The following is a 15,284-nucleotide window of genomic DNA, read 5'->3' on the forward strand; positions in this document are numbered from 1 at the left end:
GGGAAACCCAGTGCAAGACATCAATTCTTACTTTTCAGAACAAATTTCTTTGACCTTAAAGTTAAGTTACTTTTTTTTTTTTTTGAAAGTATCATATAAAATTTGCAAGGAGCACATCCCCCTCGCACCCCTCCCCCCCTCTTTTTTTTTAATACTTTTTAATTTGCCTCTTTCAAGAAAGCAAGATGGATGCAACCTGAGATTCCACATGCTTCCTAGAAGATTAATAGTGATGTTGATAATAATCTCTAAATTTCATAGAAACAAGGAATAGTCCCATGATCCGGGCAGGACAGCATGAGTCAGCCCTAATCCCAACTGAATCTGCTAGTGGGCAGATCACTTTAATCTGTGTTGCCATACTGCACCAGAGGTCTGTGAAATTATTTTCAGGCACCTCTGTTACAGAGTTAAAGCTGACCACTCATGTCTTTGCTTCTTTTATATGGAATTTGTAGAAAGCCAAAAAAAAACCCTAGAAGGTAGAAAAAAAGCATGTAATCCCCAAAGTCCATCTTCTGCTTGAAAATTGTCTTGTGATATTGATAGAATTCATCAAAAGGATTGTTGCCTTTTTTTTTTTTTTTAATAGGAAATGTATGAGAGCAGAAAAATTCGCTAAGATTCACACTTTTCTGAAGAACTTCTTCCTTGACTCCTACTGTGCTTTCCACTTGCAAACAGCCTTCTGACTCAAAGGTGCAATGCACATCTCCCTCTCTCTCTTTCTTTCTTTTCAGTATCAGCAGCCTTCAAAAATTAATTTAATTAATTTCCCTGGAATCTGTTCAATACATGGGCTCCTCTAGATTCCTTTAATAGAAAATTAACTTGGGGTTACAAAAATCTTTGTTTTTACCTGAAGACTGATAAATGGCAAGCTGCAGCTGATTGTCCCATCATCCTTACAGCTGTACATACAGTCGACAAAAGAACTTCATGCACCATGTTTTCTCTTCCCTTAGTTGTTTGTTTCAATCTCGTTTTGTCTGTTGGCTTGTTGCATCTTGTACCCATAATTTTGGTTATATAATGATTTTCACTAACATTATGAAGTATGACTCCAATAAATTAGATCTTAGTGACTTCAATCTCTATGTATTTCAGACCTTATGTATTATTTCTAACCAATGCTCCAAAACCAGGTATGATCACTGCCAGTTCTTGTCAGTAACCTATTTTGTCTGCTAGATGAAGTACATATTCCTGTTCAGTCTTAAGGCCCTTCACAACCCCATTATCTACTTTCACAAATACTGTGACTGGCTATCAATTCTTCCAGATTTAGATAAATTAGAATCAAATAAGAATATTGCAAGCTGCAGGTAACTCATGTTTGTAGACTGATCAGTCTTTGTCTGGAGACCACAACTGATGTTCTTCATCCACTATTACTGAGGTCAACCCTGGTTTCAGTTTGCATTGTGGAAGGAAGCTGACCCTTCCTAGTTCTGAAAAAAAGAGCAATGAACCCATTTTTTCCATTTGTGGGAAATTCCCCAAGAAATGGGAGAAAATGTTTGCAAATTATACAAGCAGACAAAAAACAATGGAATAATCTGTTGATTAGTGATGGGAAACAATCTCTCAGTGAGAAATAATGAGTTGAGCTGGAACAGATTGCTGTTTAATGCAATAGTGGGGAAGAATCTAGAGGAAGGACAGAGAAAGAAACAAGATTGAAAGTGATGAGCTGGGAAAATGATCTCTTCAGTTCATGCTGAGTTGATCTGAGAGTAGCTGCCATTCCCACTACCAGAAAAAGGGTGTGGTAGCAGTTGTGAGGCTAACAATGGGTAAAATTATGTTTCCTACATGGATAAAAGATGATATATAGGGAAAATCTGTAAGATTCAAACTGCTGCTTGAAGTGAAATCAGTATACAAAGAGATGACATCTGGGTTTTAACAGGAGTCAGATATGCCTGGCTAAAATGACTGAGAAAAAAGGGGTTTCAGAAACAGCTCTGAGGCAAATAAGAAACCTTTTTGCTATGATCCCTTCTGGTGGCTGAGGCAGACATAAAGAGATATCAAAGAAAGAGGAAATTTTAAGTAATTTCTGACTTTTGAAGGATATGCTATAGAAGACACTTAAGTATTTTGTCACTCATCACCTGGGAGTGTTTTTCTTCATCTACTTCTGTATAGCTCTCCGAACAAATTCCCCCTAATCCCACTTGAAGCTTTTGGTCACTACTGCAACAGAAAGGAGATCAGATCCAGTGAGTCTGATACCAGTAATCACAACTGGATACTCAAGTTTACACTTTTGCCTTGTTTGTCCTTCCATGACCTTTTCAGAAGCTCTGAAACAACACAAACTTTGTAATTAATCCATGGGTGCATTTTCTTTCAGTTTCAAGGAGTAGTTAAAGCAGCTGTATTTATTTACTTGAAAGATCAACAGCATGGAATTTGTTAAAACAAACCCACTGAGAACACTCCAAAAAATATGTAACTTTTCAAAGTGCTGGTGTGCTTTGCTGTTGATTTTGCACCACACATCATGGAAATATTTTATTGGATGATCTCTGGTCTGAAGAGAAGATCAGAAGTTGGTAATCTAGTTCATAAATTTTGAGTCCATAGGCATTCCTTCTCCAATTACAAATAATAAGTTTTCATTGAATTTAGACACATTAAGAGGGTAAGAAAGTGTGTCTCAGAAGCTAACTAGAAATTAAAAGGCATGGGATTTTTAAACATATATTCAGGCAACTTTTAACATAGAGGTTAACATAACTGAAGAGACACTGTGAACAATTACTAGATGGTTCTCACTGAAGGGTCATTGTGAAAGCTCAGTAAAATAATGAGCTCTGTATTTTTAATTTTCTCTTTTTGTTTATCCATAATCAGCACTTAATAGCTTAAATGAAGGCACAAGTAATATTTGTATCAGAAGTCACCGAAGTGTACCTTTGTTTCCAAACCAATTTGATTTAAGTACTCTAGGGTTTGCTTGGAATTTTTTTGCCTCATCTGTTGACAAGTGAATTGGAAAAAATGCCTTTTCAGACAGACCTGTTATTGGATAGATGTAACTCTAGCAAAATACACCATATACATAATTTTGCTGATTTAATCGAAGAAGATATTTCTGGTGTTTTATTCTAAAAGAAAGACTGGGTAGAATACAGGTGAGGGTGGCACACAGCCAGTGCTGCAGGACCCACAGTTTGGTAAGGATGGACTACAGAATGAGGAGCAGAGATTTAGCAGTCCGTAAATCCTGCAGAACTGTGGAGAGTTGACATTTACCAAAGAGAAGACCTTGAAGGAAGGTCTGAAAGAAATGTAACAGCTGGGAGCACAATTAATTGACAAACACTGAATGCTGTGAATATTAAAAATAAAATGTGTAGAAATAGAATTTTTCTTCTTGTAGTTACGTAGACAACAGGCTTTTTTTTTAGTATGTGGGTAGTGTTTTGTTTACAGTACCTACTGCATTACAGTTTGTCTTTACAGTATATTAATATTTTCTACAATTATTTTTACTTCTTTGTGTTTTTAAATTCATTGATTTTGGTGTATAACTGAATTGCATGCAGCTTCATTGGCTGAAGTAATCTTTTAAAACAGGGATCCTCACAGAGGAAACAGTATTTCCAATGTTGTTCTTTCCCAGAGCAAGACAACACTTTGCTACATCCTACTGATATGACGATACAAAAGCACTGCTGTTAGAATTATTAAAACTGATAACTGTAGCTGTTTTAGCTGCCTCTGTTTTGTATTTGTTCTGCTCCCTCATTCTGACAGTGTAAGAATTTATTTGGTTTAGTCTTCCTTGCTGCCTTCAGCTCTTCCTATAAAGAAAGAGGATTCTTTCTGTGTTGCTGTGCTCAGGTTTTGCCAGTAATTTTTTTTTTTTTTTTTTTTTTTTTTTTTAAAGCCTCTAGGTGTCTTGGACCGATTTGCAATTTGCTGAAAATTTGAAGACAGATACCGAGCTGGTTCATCACTGATGAAAATAGTTCCACAATTAAAATGGAAATGCAAGGCGGTTTGAAGGATGAGGTGAGAAAATACCTGGTATAAAAGTAACGTAAATTTTGTATCACGTAACATTATGTGAGGCTCACTGAAACTCATTTCTTTTGTTTTATATTCAACTGATTTTAGTATCACTTCCACAGATTTACTCCAGCATAACTGATTTTATAATTTGGCTCCAAGAAGGATAGTGAAGAATGAATTAGCTTCAAGCTGTCTTTCATTTCCCCCCCTTACCCTAGCCCAGACTGGATACATAAACAGGATTAGGAGGGAGGGAGCACTTAACCTTGAACATTTACAGCAGAAGTAGAAAGGTAGCGAAAGTATAAATTATTATAAAATGCCCTCTGGGGACATCAGGCAGAACTAGTTACAGATAGGTTCTGCACCTGTAGCAGATACACGCAACAAATGCAAAACAGTTTCCATGCCAGCTCGTTCCTAGTTAAACCAAGAGTTCACAAGATCCATAAATCATAGGTTCTGGATCTCTGCCACTTGTTATAAAAGCAAAAAGATGCAAAAAAGAAACATGGAAAGCATGATACTGAAAGTTTATTTCAGAGTAGTGTTGTATTTACTTATTATCATAAATGTATGTTATCATGATATTTAAGTGACAAATGTCATTTAGCCAGTACTTAATATTGGATGCAAAAATATTTCTTTCTTGAAATGAAAAGCTTTTTTCATACAGCAAAATAACACCTACCTGAGATGCCTGACTAGCAAAATCTGGATCAAAAGCAAGTTTATGCTGTGACCTTTCAGGATATCTAATTAGAAAAGAAAACATTATTTTCAAAATGCACGCACATTTGCTACAGGAATCTTGAAAAGTCCCTAAGTATCTTATGCCAAAGTCTCAATTCTACATTAAAAAACCTTTTATATAAATGTGAAAAATCTTAAAAAATATAAAACAGGATTGCATGATAATCTAGAGGCAGAACTGAATGATGCCACACAATCAAAGTCCCTGCCCTGAAGACCTTTTACAATTTTATGAAAGTCACGGTGCAGAAAGGCAATTAGGGTGATCAAGAATCTGAGATCATGACGTATTTCCAGCAACTGTCTTAACTGCAAGTTTTAAACATATATTTGAAGTAAGCAAAACTACTTGCATTTAAAATTATAAAGATACCATTTTGTTATTCTCTTGGCCATTGATTTATTTAAAAACCTGTCATTTTCCTCTTCTTAGAGGGCTTTCTGGTTCAGAGCCTCTCTGCACACAGGTAATAGTGAAGTATTTATCTTTTAAAACCTTAACGTAGTCATAAATAAAATAATGATTTGCAGAATACATGAGATGCAGTAAGAAATCAAGACTCTAAAGGCATTTATGGTTCTTAATGATTGTCCCATACTGGGGCATTTACAAGTCTGCCAATCAAAAACCTCATTATATATGCTAGACCATGTATTTGCCTATACATGAATTTACCAACACGTACATGTAATTGACTAACATTAGAGATAGTTACAGGCCAAATAAACTGGTAAATAACCTGAAATATAACCAAATAACCCAAACCAAAGTTCTGCAGAGACAAGAAGATTTGTCTTAGGCTGTTATTTTGTGAATTGATTTCTTTTCGGTTTGAAAACTGCTCTGCCACAGGGTTGATTCAAATAGTAAACTCAAAGAAATCACTTTAATCCTCTTGGCCTAGTTAGCCACATAAGAATTCTGAATATACAGCTATTAATATCCAAGTTAAATTTTTAAAGTGGCGAGATGTGCAGAGTTGTTATAACAAAGGCCATGAAACCAGCTCGGACTGGCGTATAATTGTTATTGCTGAATTTTTTTAGGGTTGTGTTTGATTATTCAAATTATTTATGTTTTTCTCAGAGGTGTGTGGTTATCAGATGAGAAGCAACAGGAACAAGATGGAACATGGGAAATTCTGGCTACTTATTAGTTATCGGTTTATCACAAGATAAATACTGCAACAGGTAGTGCGGAGAAGTTGTGGAAACCCTGTGCTGTCCTTGGAGGTGTTCAATACGCCACTGTGCGTGGCCCTGAATAACCTGCCGTCAAACCCGATGTCTCGGAGCAGGGGCTTGGTCTAGGTGACATCCAGACAACCCTTCCAATCTGGATTACAATTCTATGATTCTACTGGGGTACTATCATCTACTTTATAATGATTATCACAGTTACAAAGCTAAATAAATCTCTCCCTTTTTCAACATTTCTGAGGACAACCCTTCAAATACTCTGCAAAGCCTTGCTATGTGCCCAGCTGAGGGATTTTCCCCTTTTATTCCCACAAAAGCTTTGTGCCTCCTATGTAACTGTCGCTCCCGCTCTCCTGGTTCAACTTTTGAGTGTTTTGTGTCTGTCGGTGGGATCAGTAACCAAATAATGTGCTTAAAGTCAAAATACTACTTAGAAATTTGCACTTGGCAAGCTATCTTAAGCACTGGCAGTGCTTAAATGCTCAAGATTGGAATGGTCAGCATACACTGTGTGTTGTGGCGCCTCAGTACTGACCATTCTCCCTCATTCGGAAGTAGAAGGTACGTTCGAAGGTACAGCAACATTTCAGCCTGGAATATCTGGGTTGTAAGAGCAACTTTGCTTAGCATTGGCGAGTCGATGCAGTACTGCAGGTGTGGTGTCATCACTCATCAGGCCACACCTGGAGTACTGTGTCCAGTTCTGGTCTCCACAATTCAAGAAAGATATAGACAGACTGGATAGGGTTCAAAGAAAGGCCGTACAGATGGTCAGAGGGCTGGAGAACCTGCCCTATGAGGAAAAACTGAAGGTCTTTTCTCCCTGGAGAAGAGGAGGCTGGGGGGGAACCTCACCACAGTATTCCAGTACCTAAAAGGTGGCTACAACGAAGATGGAGGCTCTCTCATCACAAAGAGCCACATGATGAAAACATGGAGCAATGGGTACCAGTTGCGCTGGAAGAGGTTTCATCTCTATATAAGAACTTTTTTACAGTGAGAACAATCAATCACTGGAACAACCTTCCCAGGGACGCGGTGGAGTCCCCATCACTGGAGGTTTTCAGATGCGACTGGACAAGGTGCTAGGAAATCTCATCCAGGCTCCATTTCCCACAAAAGGTTGGACCCAATGATCTTTAAGGTCCCTTCCAGTGTGGGCTGTTCTATGGTTCTACGATTCTGACTGCAGCTCTTTCACCCATTTGTTGTTGTTGGTTGCCAGTGCTGCTATTACCACACCGCACACATCAGGTCACAAGCCAGCAGACCAAAGGTTTTGCCTGTACCATGAACATCTTTCTGCCACACGGTATCTTCAGAACAAGAAAGGGAAAAAAGCCCATGTTCTAGAAGACTGAAAGTGGCATCTTACTGGCACCTTTGGCTTAAGTAACTTGCATAATCAGCAATTCATTGCCAAAGACCTTGGTCTCATTATCATCTTGTGTAAGCCCAGTCCTTTGTGAAACTGTTTTTCATTCCACTGTATTTTGAAATTAGTAAGTTTAAGGCATATTGCAAAATGACTGGTGTACAACTAGACAGTGAAACCTGTCTTCCTACTATATTATTGCTAAGAAATCTGAACTCTTCCGTTGGAAAGGTGACCCCAGCAACTTTCATTACTGAAGAGAAGGAAAGGCTATCAAGAGAAGCTTTTGTCATGTATCTTTTGTTTAAACTTGTGTTCTGCACTTTGGATATATTTTGCTGTCTTGTTTTGGTAGAAATTTCTTTGAACTAAATTTTTTTCTGGTAGATCTCTTTTCATTTTTTATTGGATGTTTCTTCTATCATGAATAAACATTGAGAAATAAATATATTTTCCTTTTTTTCTCCTTTTGCGGAAAGTCTAACATATTTGTGATGGTGTTAGGCCTTTTGCTCCCCCACAGCACCTGATTTCTGAGGAATATCGAGGGATGACACCCTACAGTAGGGCCTATGAACACCATCTATGTTCCAAACCAGTCTTTGTTGCGTGGCGAGTTGCGTGTTGATCCTTCCCCAGTGAGGTCCCACAGCCTGGTTTATTACCCTCGACTTGCAGAACGCCTGTTTTCCATGAAGCAATACCTCTGGCTCACAAAACCCATCTCTGTCTCACTGCAGCAAACAGCCATTGCCAATTCACCACTTGTCCCCGGCGGCCACGCCAGTATTAGCCGCCATCCAGCACGGGTGACAGTTTGCCACCCAAGGGGCGGAAGGGCAGCCCACCTAGATCAACTTAAAAAAAATCACCCCAAAACCCCCCAAAACAACAAACCAGCAGGCACCCGAGGGCCAGCTGAGGACAACCGCTTGCCGGTTCGCCTACTGCAGTTCCTCTCCCACCCCTGAACCCCCGGGTTCCCGCGGGCTGCCTGCGTGTCCCCCACCACCCCGCGCAGACTCTGCCCCTTCCCCCTGCCCAGAACCGGAGAAATTCCAACCCCGGGCCCACCCGCGCGGCCCTTTCCCTTCCCTCTTCCCCTGCCCCTGACAAATCCCGTCCCCGCCATCCCAGAGGGAGGATCGGGCGGGAGGGGCCGCCCCGCCTCCCTCCCGCCTCCCTCCCGCCCCCGTGTTTATGCCGAGGCCCCGCCCCGCCGGCGCTTTCCTTCCTCTTGGCGTCATCTGGCGCTGGCGGTAACGTCAGGGGGCTCGGCCGCACCTCGCGGGCGGCGGGGGCGAAGCGGGAAGAGGAAGAAGAAGGAGGAGGAGGAGGAGGAGGAGGAGGAGGAGGAGGAGGCGCCCCCAAGATGGCGGACCAGATCCCGCTGCATTTGGTGCCGCGCAGCAGCCAGCGGAGAGCGGCCTATTTCCCCAGCGCCGCCGCGGCGCAGAGGCACAACAGGTACGGGCAGGGGCGGCGGCTTCCCCCTCCCCGCACCGGCTTCGCTTCTCCCCCCGCATCTCTGGCGGCGGGCGGGGCGGGGTGTCCCCTTCGCCCGGCCCCGCTGCGGCTCCGCGGCCGCCGGTGCGGGGAGGGCGGGAAGACGGGTGCTGGCCCCCCCGCCCCCTCTCCCCCGCCCCCCGGCCCTTCCCAGGCCGGGCGAGGGGGTGGCGGTAGCCCTCAGGCTCTTCCAGGCCTCCGCGGTGGCTCCGCGGCGGGGGTGCGCGGGGCGTCACTCGGGAACAGGCCGGCGGGCCGCGGGTTGGGCGTTAGAGCGGGGAGCCTGCGCGGCCGGAGGGCCTGGGACGGCTCCAGAGGTGTTGGCATGACCTACGCGGGGGGTCGAGCAAGTCGAGGAAGCCAGTTTAAAGCTCTGCCATCAAATTAAATTTTCATTTTTTTTTTTTGCTTCCCGTTACTCTGAATAATTTCTAGGCGTGCTGTCGTGGGCATCGTTTGGTACAACATCTATTGGACAGCACTCTTACAGTGGAGGGTACGATTCTAGTTAGTTGTTTGAGGGTTTTTTTTTTTCTCCTCTTGCTTTTTGTAGAACACAGGTTGTGGACGCGAGGACTAGAGGGAGCAGTTGTAGGATCTGAAGTGAAGTAAATGGACCCTCTACAGAGTAGTTGAAGCTGTTGTTCCAATTCACATAGTGACAAATCCATTTCATCATGAATAAAATGTATCTCTCTCTTTGTCCAAATGGAATAACTAACAGAAAAGGTAGTTTAAAACTGTTCAAAATAGGTTAGGCTTAAATTATGTTGTCTTGATTCTTTAACTAACAAATATATTTTTTATGAGCATTCACGAGCTTGTAGGACAGTCTGCCATAGTAGTAGTTTTTCCCATTTTGGTACTACTTGAATGCCTTATAGTTTGTAGTAGGTTTGTCCTCTGTTTTGACGTAGGGCAGCCTTATCATTCTTATTCCTCAGAGAATTGAAGCAGGGGAAGCTCTTGTTGGAATCTGTAAGCTTCTCAGTAGGTGTTGTGCTTTGAAAAAAAAAAAAAAGGGAAAAGGGAAGATTATGTAGGCAAAAACTTAGTCCAGACCATGGAAGATAACGGGTGATTCTGTTGTAGGTTACCCAGGAGTGTTTTGGTGATTTGAAAAGTGCTACAGATATGATGGGTTGTGTTCATAAATCAGGTAGATACACGGGTTTATTGAAGGTATGTTTGCAGGCAGTAATTACAATTATGTATACAAACTGCTTAAACCTGGCTTTGTGAGCAGATTTGGCAAGTTGTAAGATCTAGCAAGGAACTACTGATTCATTACTGATCTGCTTCTTCCCCTCCGTCTAGTTTGATCAACATCACCCTCCAAAGATTGTGGATTAAATTCCTTCTATTTTAGACATCATCTTCCAGAGTCACTGTTTTTCATAATCTGTGTGTTTCTCAGGTGAAGGTGATAAGTATTTAACTTAATAGATCATCATTTGTCTGGAAGATCAGTATTTTAATTACTTTTGGTCAGCTACTTGTAGGTTTATAAAACCTTTAAAAGTTGACAGGCACATTTATTATGTTTCTTTATTTTGATCACTTGATTAAATGAATTGTTCTTTTGAACTCTGAGAATTAGAATACATATACCAACCTCTTCACTCACTTTAATTCTCTGTATTTTTCTTAAGGTGAGTTGAGTAGTCTGGTCATTCTCCTTCAAGAATACCATGCACTGGATTTGGGAGAGCAACTGTTGTATGCTTTGGAAGGTGTCCTATGGACCTGTAACAAAGGCATGGGAATACTTGTGTAGATTCTACCACAGGTGGCTTGTGTAAAGTCAAAGAGGAAATACGGCAGTGCAGGCAGTCGAACTACAACTCGTAAGTCTTATGACTCTCAGCTTGTAATTGAACTACAGCTTCTGTGTCTTTATGAATGATTCATCCTGCTTTTCTGATCTTTATCTTCAGCACAGACTTTGAAGAAGCTTTGCATTCCGGTGGAAACTGCAGCAAAGGTCCTGATGTTGCAGATACTTATAAGAGTGTTGAAGTGAAGTCACTGAGGTCTCTGATATGCAGAAAGTTATCACATGCACGCATACACACGGATTTTGCCTAAATTGGCATCATTTATACTTTCGAAGATGTCTAGAAACAAACACCAATTAAAATAGAATAGAGTTGGTATCTCAGGTTTAATCCAGTACTGTGGGTTTTGGGTCCTCGAGAGTCTTTGACTTGCTGCGATGTATTTCTTCAGTGAAGAATTTACAGTCTTTTGAAATTCTTACACACAGATCCTTAACTTTGATGTGGTAGCATTTTTAACTCGATTGCCCTGCTACTCTGCAGCATCAGTTAATACAACTCATCAGTTGCTAATCTTTAGTGGCCTAAAAGCTAATTTGTGGGATGACTTCTTTTGCTTGAGCTAAGCAGTCTGTAGGAGTCTTTGCCAGTGTTGCTGTAGTTTGCTTTGCAGTGAGGACAAAGACTTTCTCATTCAGTGTTTGTTCTTAATATGTTTTGTGCTTTTGAGATGATTTTGACAGACTGATGGCATGTATTTTAAAGCTGGAATATGTTTTTCCCACACACCTGAAGAAACTTGAATGATACACACCTGAGACTGTACACTTCTGTATAAAATTGTAGCTAGTTAAGAACCTTGAAATGTCCTGGGATGTACTTCATATATAAACATAAGATTAATGAATTTTATATATTTGCTTTGTACATGTTAAGGCCCATTTAAAAAAAAATAGTTTAAAATACATATTAAATGTTACATATGGTTCAGTGAACATGTGCATCCTGTTCTGCTTTTATTTCTGATGTTTAAGGGCAGCTTATTACTTTTGCAGTAGAAATTCAGGTTTTAGGGGAAGATGGCAGAAGATCTACCTCAGATAGAGAACTGTTTGTGTGCTACTGTTAGAAACTAGGGAAATCCATCTCGAAGTAAAAGGTTGTTCATCTTCAAATTATTAAAAAAACCCTTGGTATTAATACATTCAACTTCAGTAGCTGTAGAAAGCTTGGGAAAAAAGAGGTGATTGATTCAGCACTTGTTTCAGTGCTTTGTCCTTCATCTCGAAGGATCTGTATAGGAAAAATAGCTGCTGCTTTTTATTTACATTGTGAAGGGAGAGGAGGACCAGAGAACATTCACCTTAAGTGTGCATTGAGGCTGAACATGCTTGTTCTATGTTAGACTTGTGTTTGTCATCATCAGCCCCAGTCTGATCAACTTGTAAGCACAGGAAGGAAGTGAACTGTGCTGACCCTGTGTTATGTGAGGTTGATGGAAGGAAAACAGGAAGCCTAGTGGAATTTTGAAGGTGATAAGGAGTTAAACAGTAGTCAACCCTCATTTATCCATAAGCCAAATACCTGGTTTATTCCGGTGTCCTGCACTTGATGCTGTGGGTGTGTGCTTGTATTTGGCTTAACAGGGCTAAGGTGTGAGGTGTTGGGACTCCTGAGCTGGTACCAAAAAATCAGGTCTTAATAGCTGTGTCCAGTATTCCACAAATTCAGTCGCACTCCAGGTGTTCACAAAGGTGATGTCCTGAAAAACACTCGCTCACTGGAAGGAATCCTCTTGCATGATTCTTCATAGTATGGGTCACAGTAGTGTACTGACGAATGATTACGCTAGATATATTAGGTGGCTGCAGTAGGGTAAGTTGTGGGACAGATCAGCTGTTGTTGCTTGTCTCTGTGGTTTGCTTACTGGTAGAGCAACTCATGTTTTAAGGCACCTGGCTGTACTGTTAGTTTTGAATTCTCATTCTTTTATGTCATTAGCAGGAAGGAAAATTACATGAGAGGGCTAAAAACAAAATATTGGGATAATGTGTCCTTTGTGCAGGTAAACACAGGGTACTTGTTACTTAAAAACTGGTGGATTGTAGCTTGTTTTGTGTGAAGGACATATAATAGAAAAAAAAATTATCTATTCCAGGCAAAATGGAGTGGAAGTCTGCAGAACTCAAAGTTTGCTGAGAATTCACATGCTTCCCTGATAATCACACATGTCAAACAAATTCTCATGTTACATAAGATGATTTAATGTAGTATTACTGTTCTAATGCTTTTCATTTAAGTGAAAGCTGCTTCTAGCTATCTTGTTGTTCATGGTTATGATTTCTTGAGGTTTTTGGCTAGGTTTCACAGTGAACCACCAAAAATAGAGATGTACAAATGTCAACAGATAATGCTAGATGCATGTACAATAATTAATTCTGTGATTTCTTTAATTTGTGATGTTGTCTGAAGTGAGCTTTGTAAAAATACCTTGATACCTGGTGCCTGCTTTCAGTTGTTTGTTAGAAGCATGTGTTCTAGTTCTGAACTACAGTGTGATTTTCATAGTTCAGATGTTGTTTTTCATATTCCAGTGGCAGATTACATGCCAAGTTTTTGATATTTTAACTGTAATGATTAAGAATAAAAACCTCCCCACATAACTCAGCGGTATTTGGTGAGACCGTGTAACAGTCACAGCTAATAGGACTTAATATTTCTTATAGACTGTTTGCAGAAAACTCATAACTTATTTTTCTATAACTGTGGGTCTGAAAAGCCTTGCAAAATGTCTGTAATTGTTCAAAAAACCCAAACATTGATATATGTTTGTATGCAGTGATACATGGTATTTCTTGCAGTTTTTTCTAAAATACCACTAGTTCCTGTGGATCTCTTTTCCTGGCTACTCCTAAATGTTTAGAACAAAAGTTCTTATGATATTTGGGCAGAGTTCTACAGGTTTCATTTTAACCTGCTCTTCTTCCCCCCCACCTATTAATTGAATGGCTCTACATATTTCATCCTGAAAATGAGTTTGAAAATGATGGATGAATCTGAAGGATTGACAATTTTGACATTAATTTGAATTTTCATGTAGCTTCTGTGATAAAGCATTCTGAAGATGGAACTGAATTTACTTTTGAACATTTATGCGTTAAAACTGCTGTTACAAAGTCACAGCAGCTTCCTCAAATATCTCTTGTTTGACCAAAAGCAATACATTGTTTAGTCCAGGAACATAAACTGTAAATGTTTACGTTACTTTTTTGTAGAAATATCATTCTTCATGCTATGTATCCTACTACTTAGGATATGGTCCCAGATGCTTCTAGGAGCTAAGCAACTGTGGGATTGTGCAGGCGTGGGTACTGCTTGTCAGTTGTCTGCATGTGTACTGGCACACTTTGCTTGTGGAGAAATCTTGTAACATCATCCTGCTTCCTATGATGCTTCGTTTAAATCAGAGTCCCTGTCATGTGTTTTTTAGTTTACTTTTTAATTTTCCTCTGTGGCACACATACAGAACTGGCAACTAAGTGGATGCACCATTGCAGATCGGTCTAACCCACTTGTTTGTAGGACATAAATTTTATTTGCTGGAGGTAGTAACTCAAGGTGAGATGTATTGGTTACTGTGATACGAAAAATTTCCCGTTACGGGTTCAGCTGATACTTGCGAGAAGTGTCATGAACTCTGAACAACCAAAGTGGCATTCCTGATAAGTGTGTTATTTACAGCTACTAACATAAAAATGTTGAAGTGTATTGGAAATGAGAATGCATTAAAATACACAGCCATACGTTATGCTGATATATTCATATGCTAATTCAGATACACCTTTACCTTTTAGCATAAGGAGGAAAGGATCAAATGCAGTGCAAAGAAATCTCTGTAGAACTGTAGTTAGGAGAATTGTCTGTATTATTGTTCCATTCTTACAAAGTAAATCAATCATGTATATCCTTTTTTCTTTTTATAGGAGAAATACTGCTCCTCTGTTTTTTGCTGGTGTCACTTGAAATTCAAAGTGTTTGTCTCTTTTGCAAAGTAAAGCTTATTTTCTTTTCATAAAAAAAAAAAAATAAATTGGTGTGACCATCTTGTAGGACATACTGTCCTTTGTCATTAGCCTCTCCTGAGTTGTGGTTTTGGACAGTGATTCAGTTGTTTGGAACTATGTCACTGAGTAATTTTTAGGCTGAATCTGAGATTGCTATCTCTTAATTCTGATTGTACCAACAAGGTTGTTCGCATGGCACTTCTGTACCTGGGATCTTGTATTTGTATAGCAATGGTTGGCTTTCTGTTTTCAAGACTCTCAAGTTATGAAGTACCAATAGTTTCTAGAAAAAATAAGTTAGCAGTGAATTTTTTTAACTTTCTTCTCAGTGTATGTTCTATGCCTGTTGTTCACATACTCACATCCCTGGATTGCATGTTGCTTCGTTTGCTGGATTTTGCTCATAGGTTAATACTGCCTGTTGGGACTGGCACCTGATGTAGGGTTAGGTGTAGATGCTGAGAGTCTTGCTTGGGAAAAAGTCAAAGTAGTTTGATATATAGCTTTTGAAAAACATCCTTGCCATATCTTAATGTTTTCAGAGCTTTCATGCAGTGAGTTGTCATTGTTATTTTAGGTTCT

At 40.0% G+C, this 15,284-nt stretch overlaps 1 protein-coding gene across 3 annotated transcripts in view; it reads left to right on the plus strand.

Annotated features, from left to right (window-relative positions):
- The first annotated feature begins 8,606 nt into the window (after positions 1-8,606).
- The window catches only part of ATP9B (ATPase phospholipid transporting 9B (putative)), a 166,512-nt gene continuing 159,834 nt past the window's right edge, over positions 8,607-15,284 (plus strand). For all 3 annotated transcript variants that reach the window (XM_032998843.2, XM_032998844.2, XM_032998845.2), the window contains exon 1: positions 8,607-8,821. In XM_032998843.2, coding sequence (XP_032854734.2) covers positions 8,727-8,821 — 95 coding nt within the window. In that variant the 5' untranslated portion in view covers positions 8,607-8,726. The remainder of the gene's footprint in view (positions 8,822-15,284) is intronic.

This window comes from Tyto alba, unplaced genomic scaffold (genome assembly GCF_018691265.1).
Source record: "Tyto alba isolate M040663 unplaced genomic scaffold, T.alba_DEE_v4.0 Super-Scaffold_48, whole genome shotgun sequence".
In the NCBI taxonomy this organism is placed as follows: Eukaryota; Metazoa; Chordata; class Aves; order Strigiformes; family Tytonidae; genus Tyto; species Tyto alba.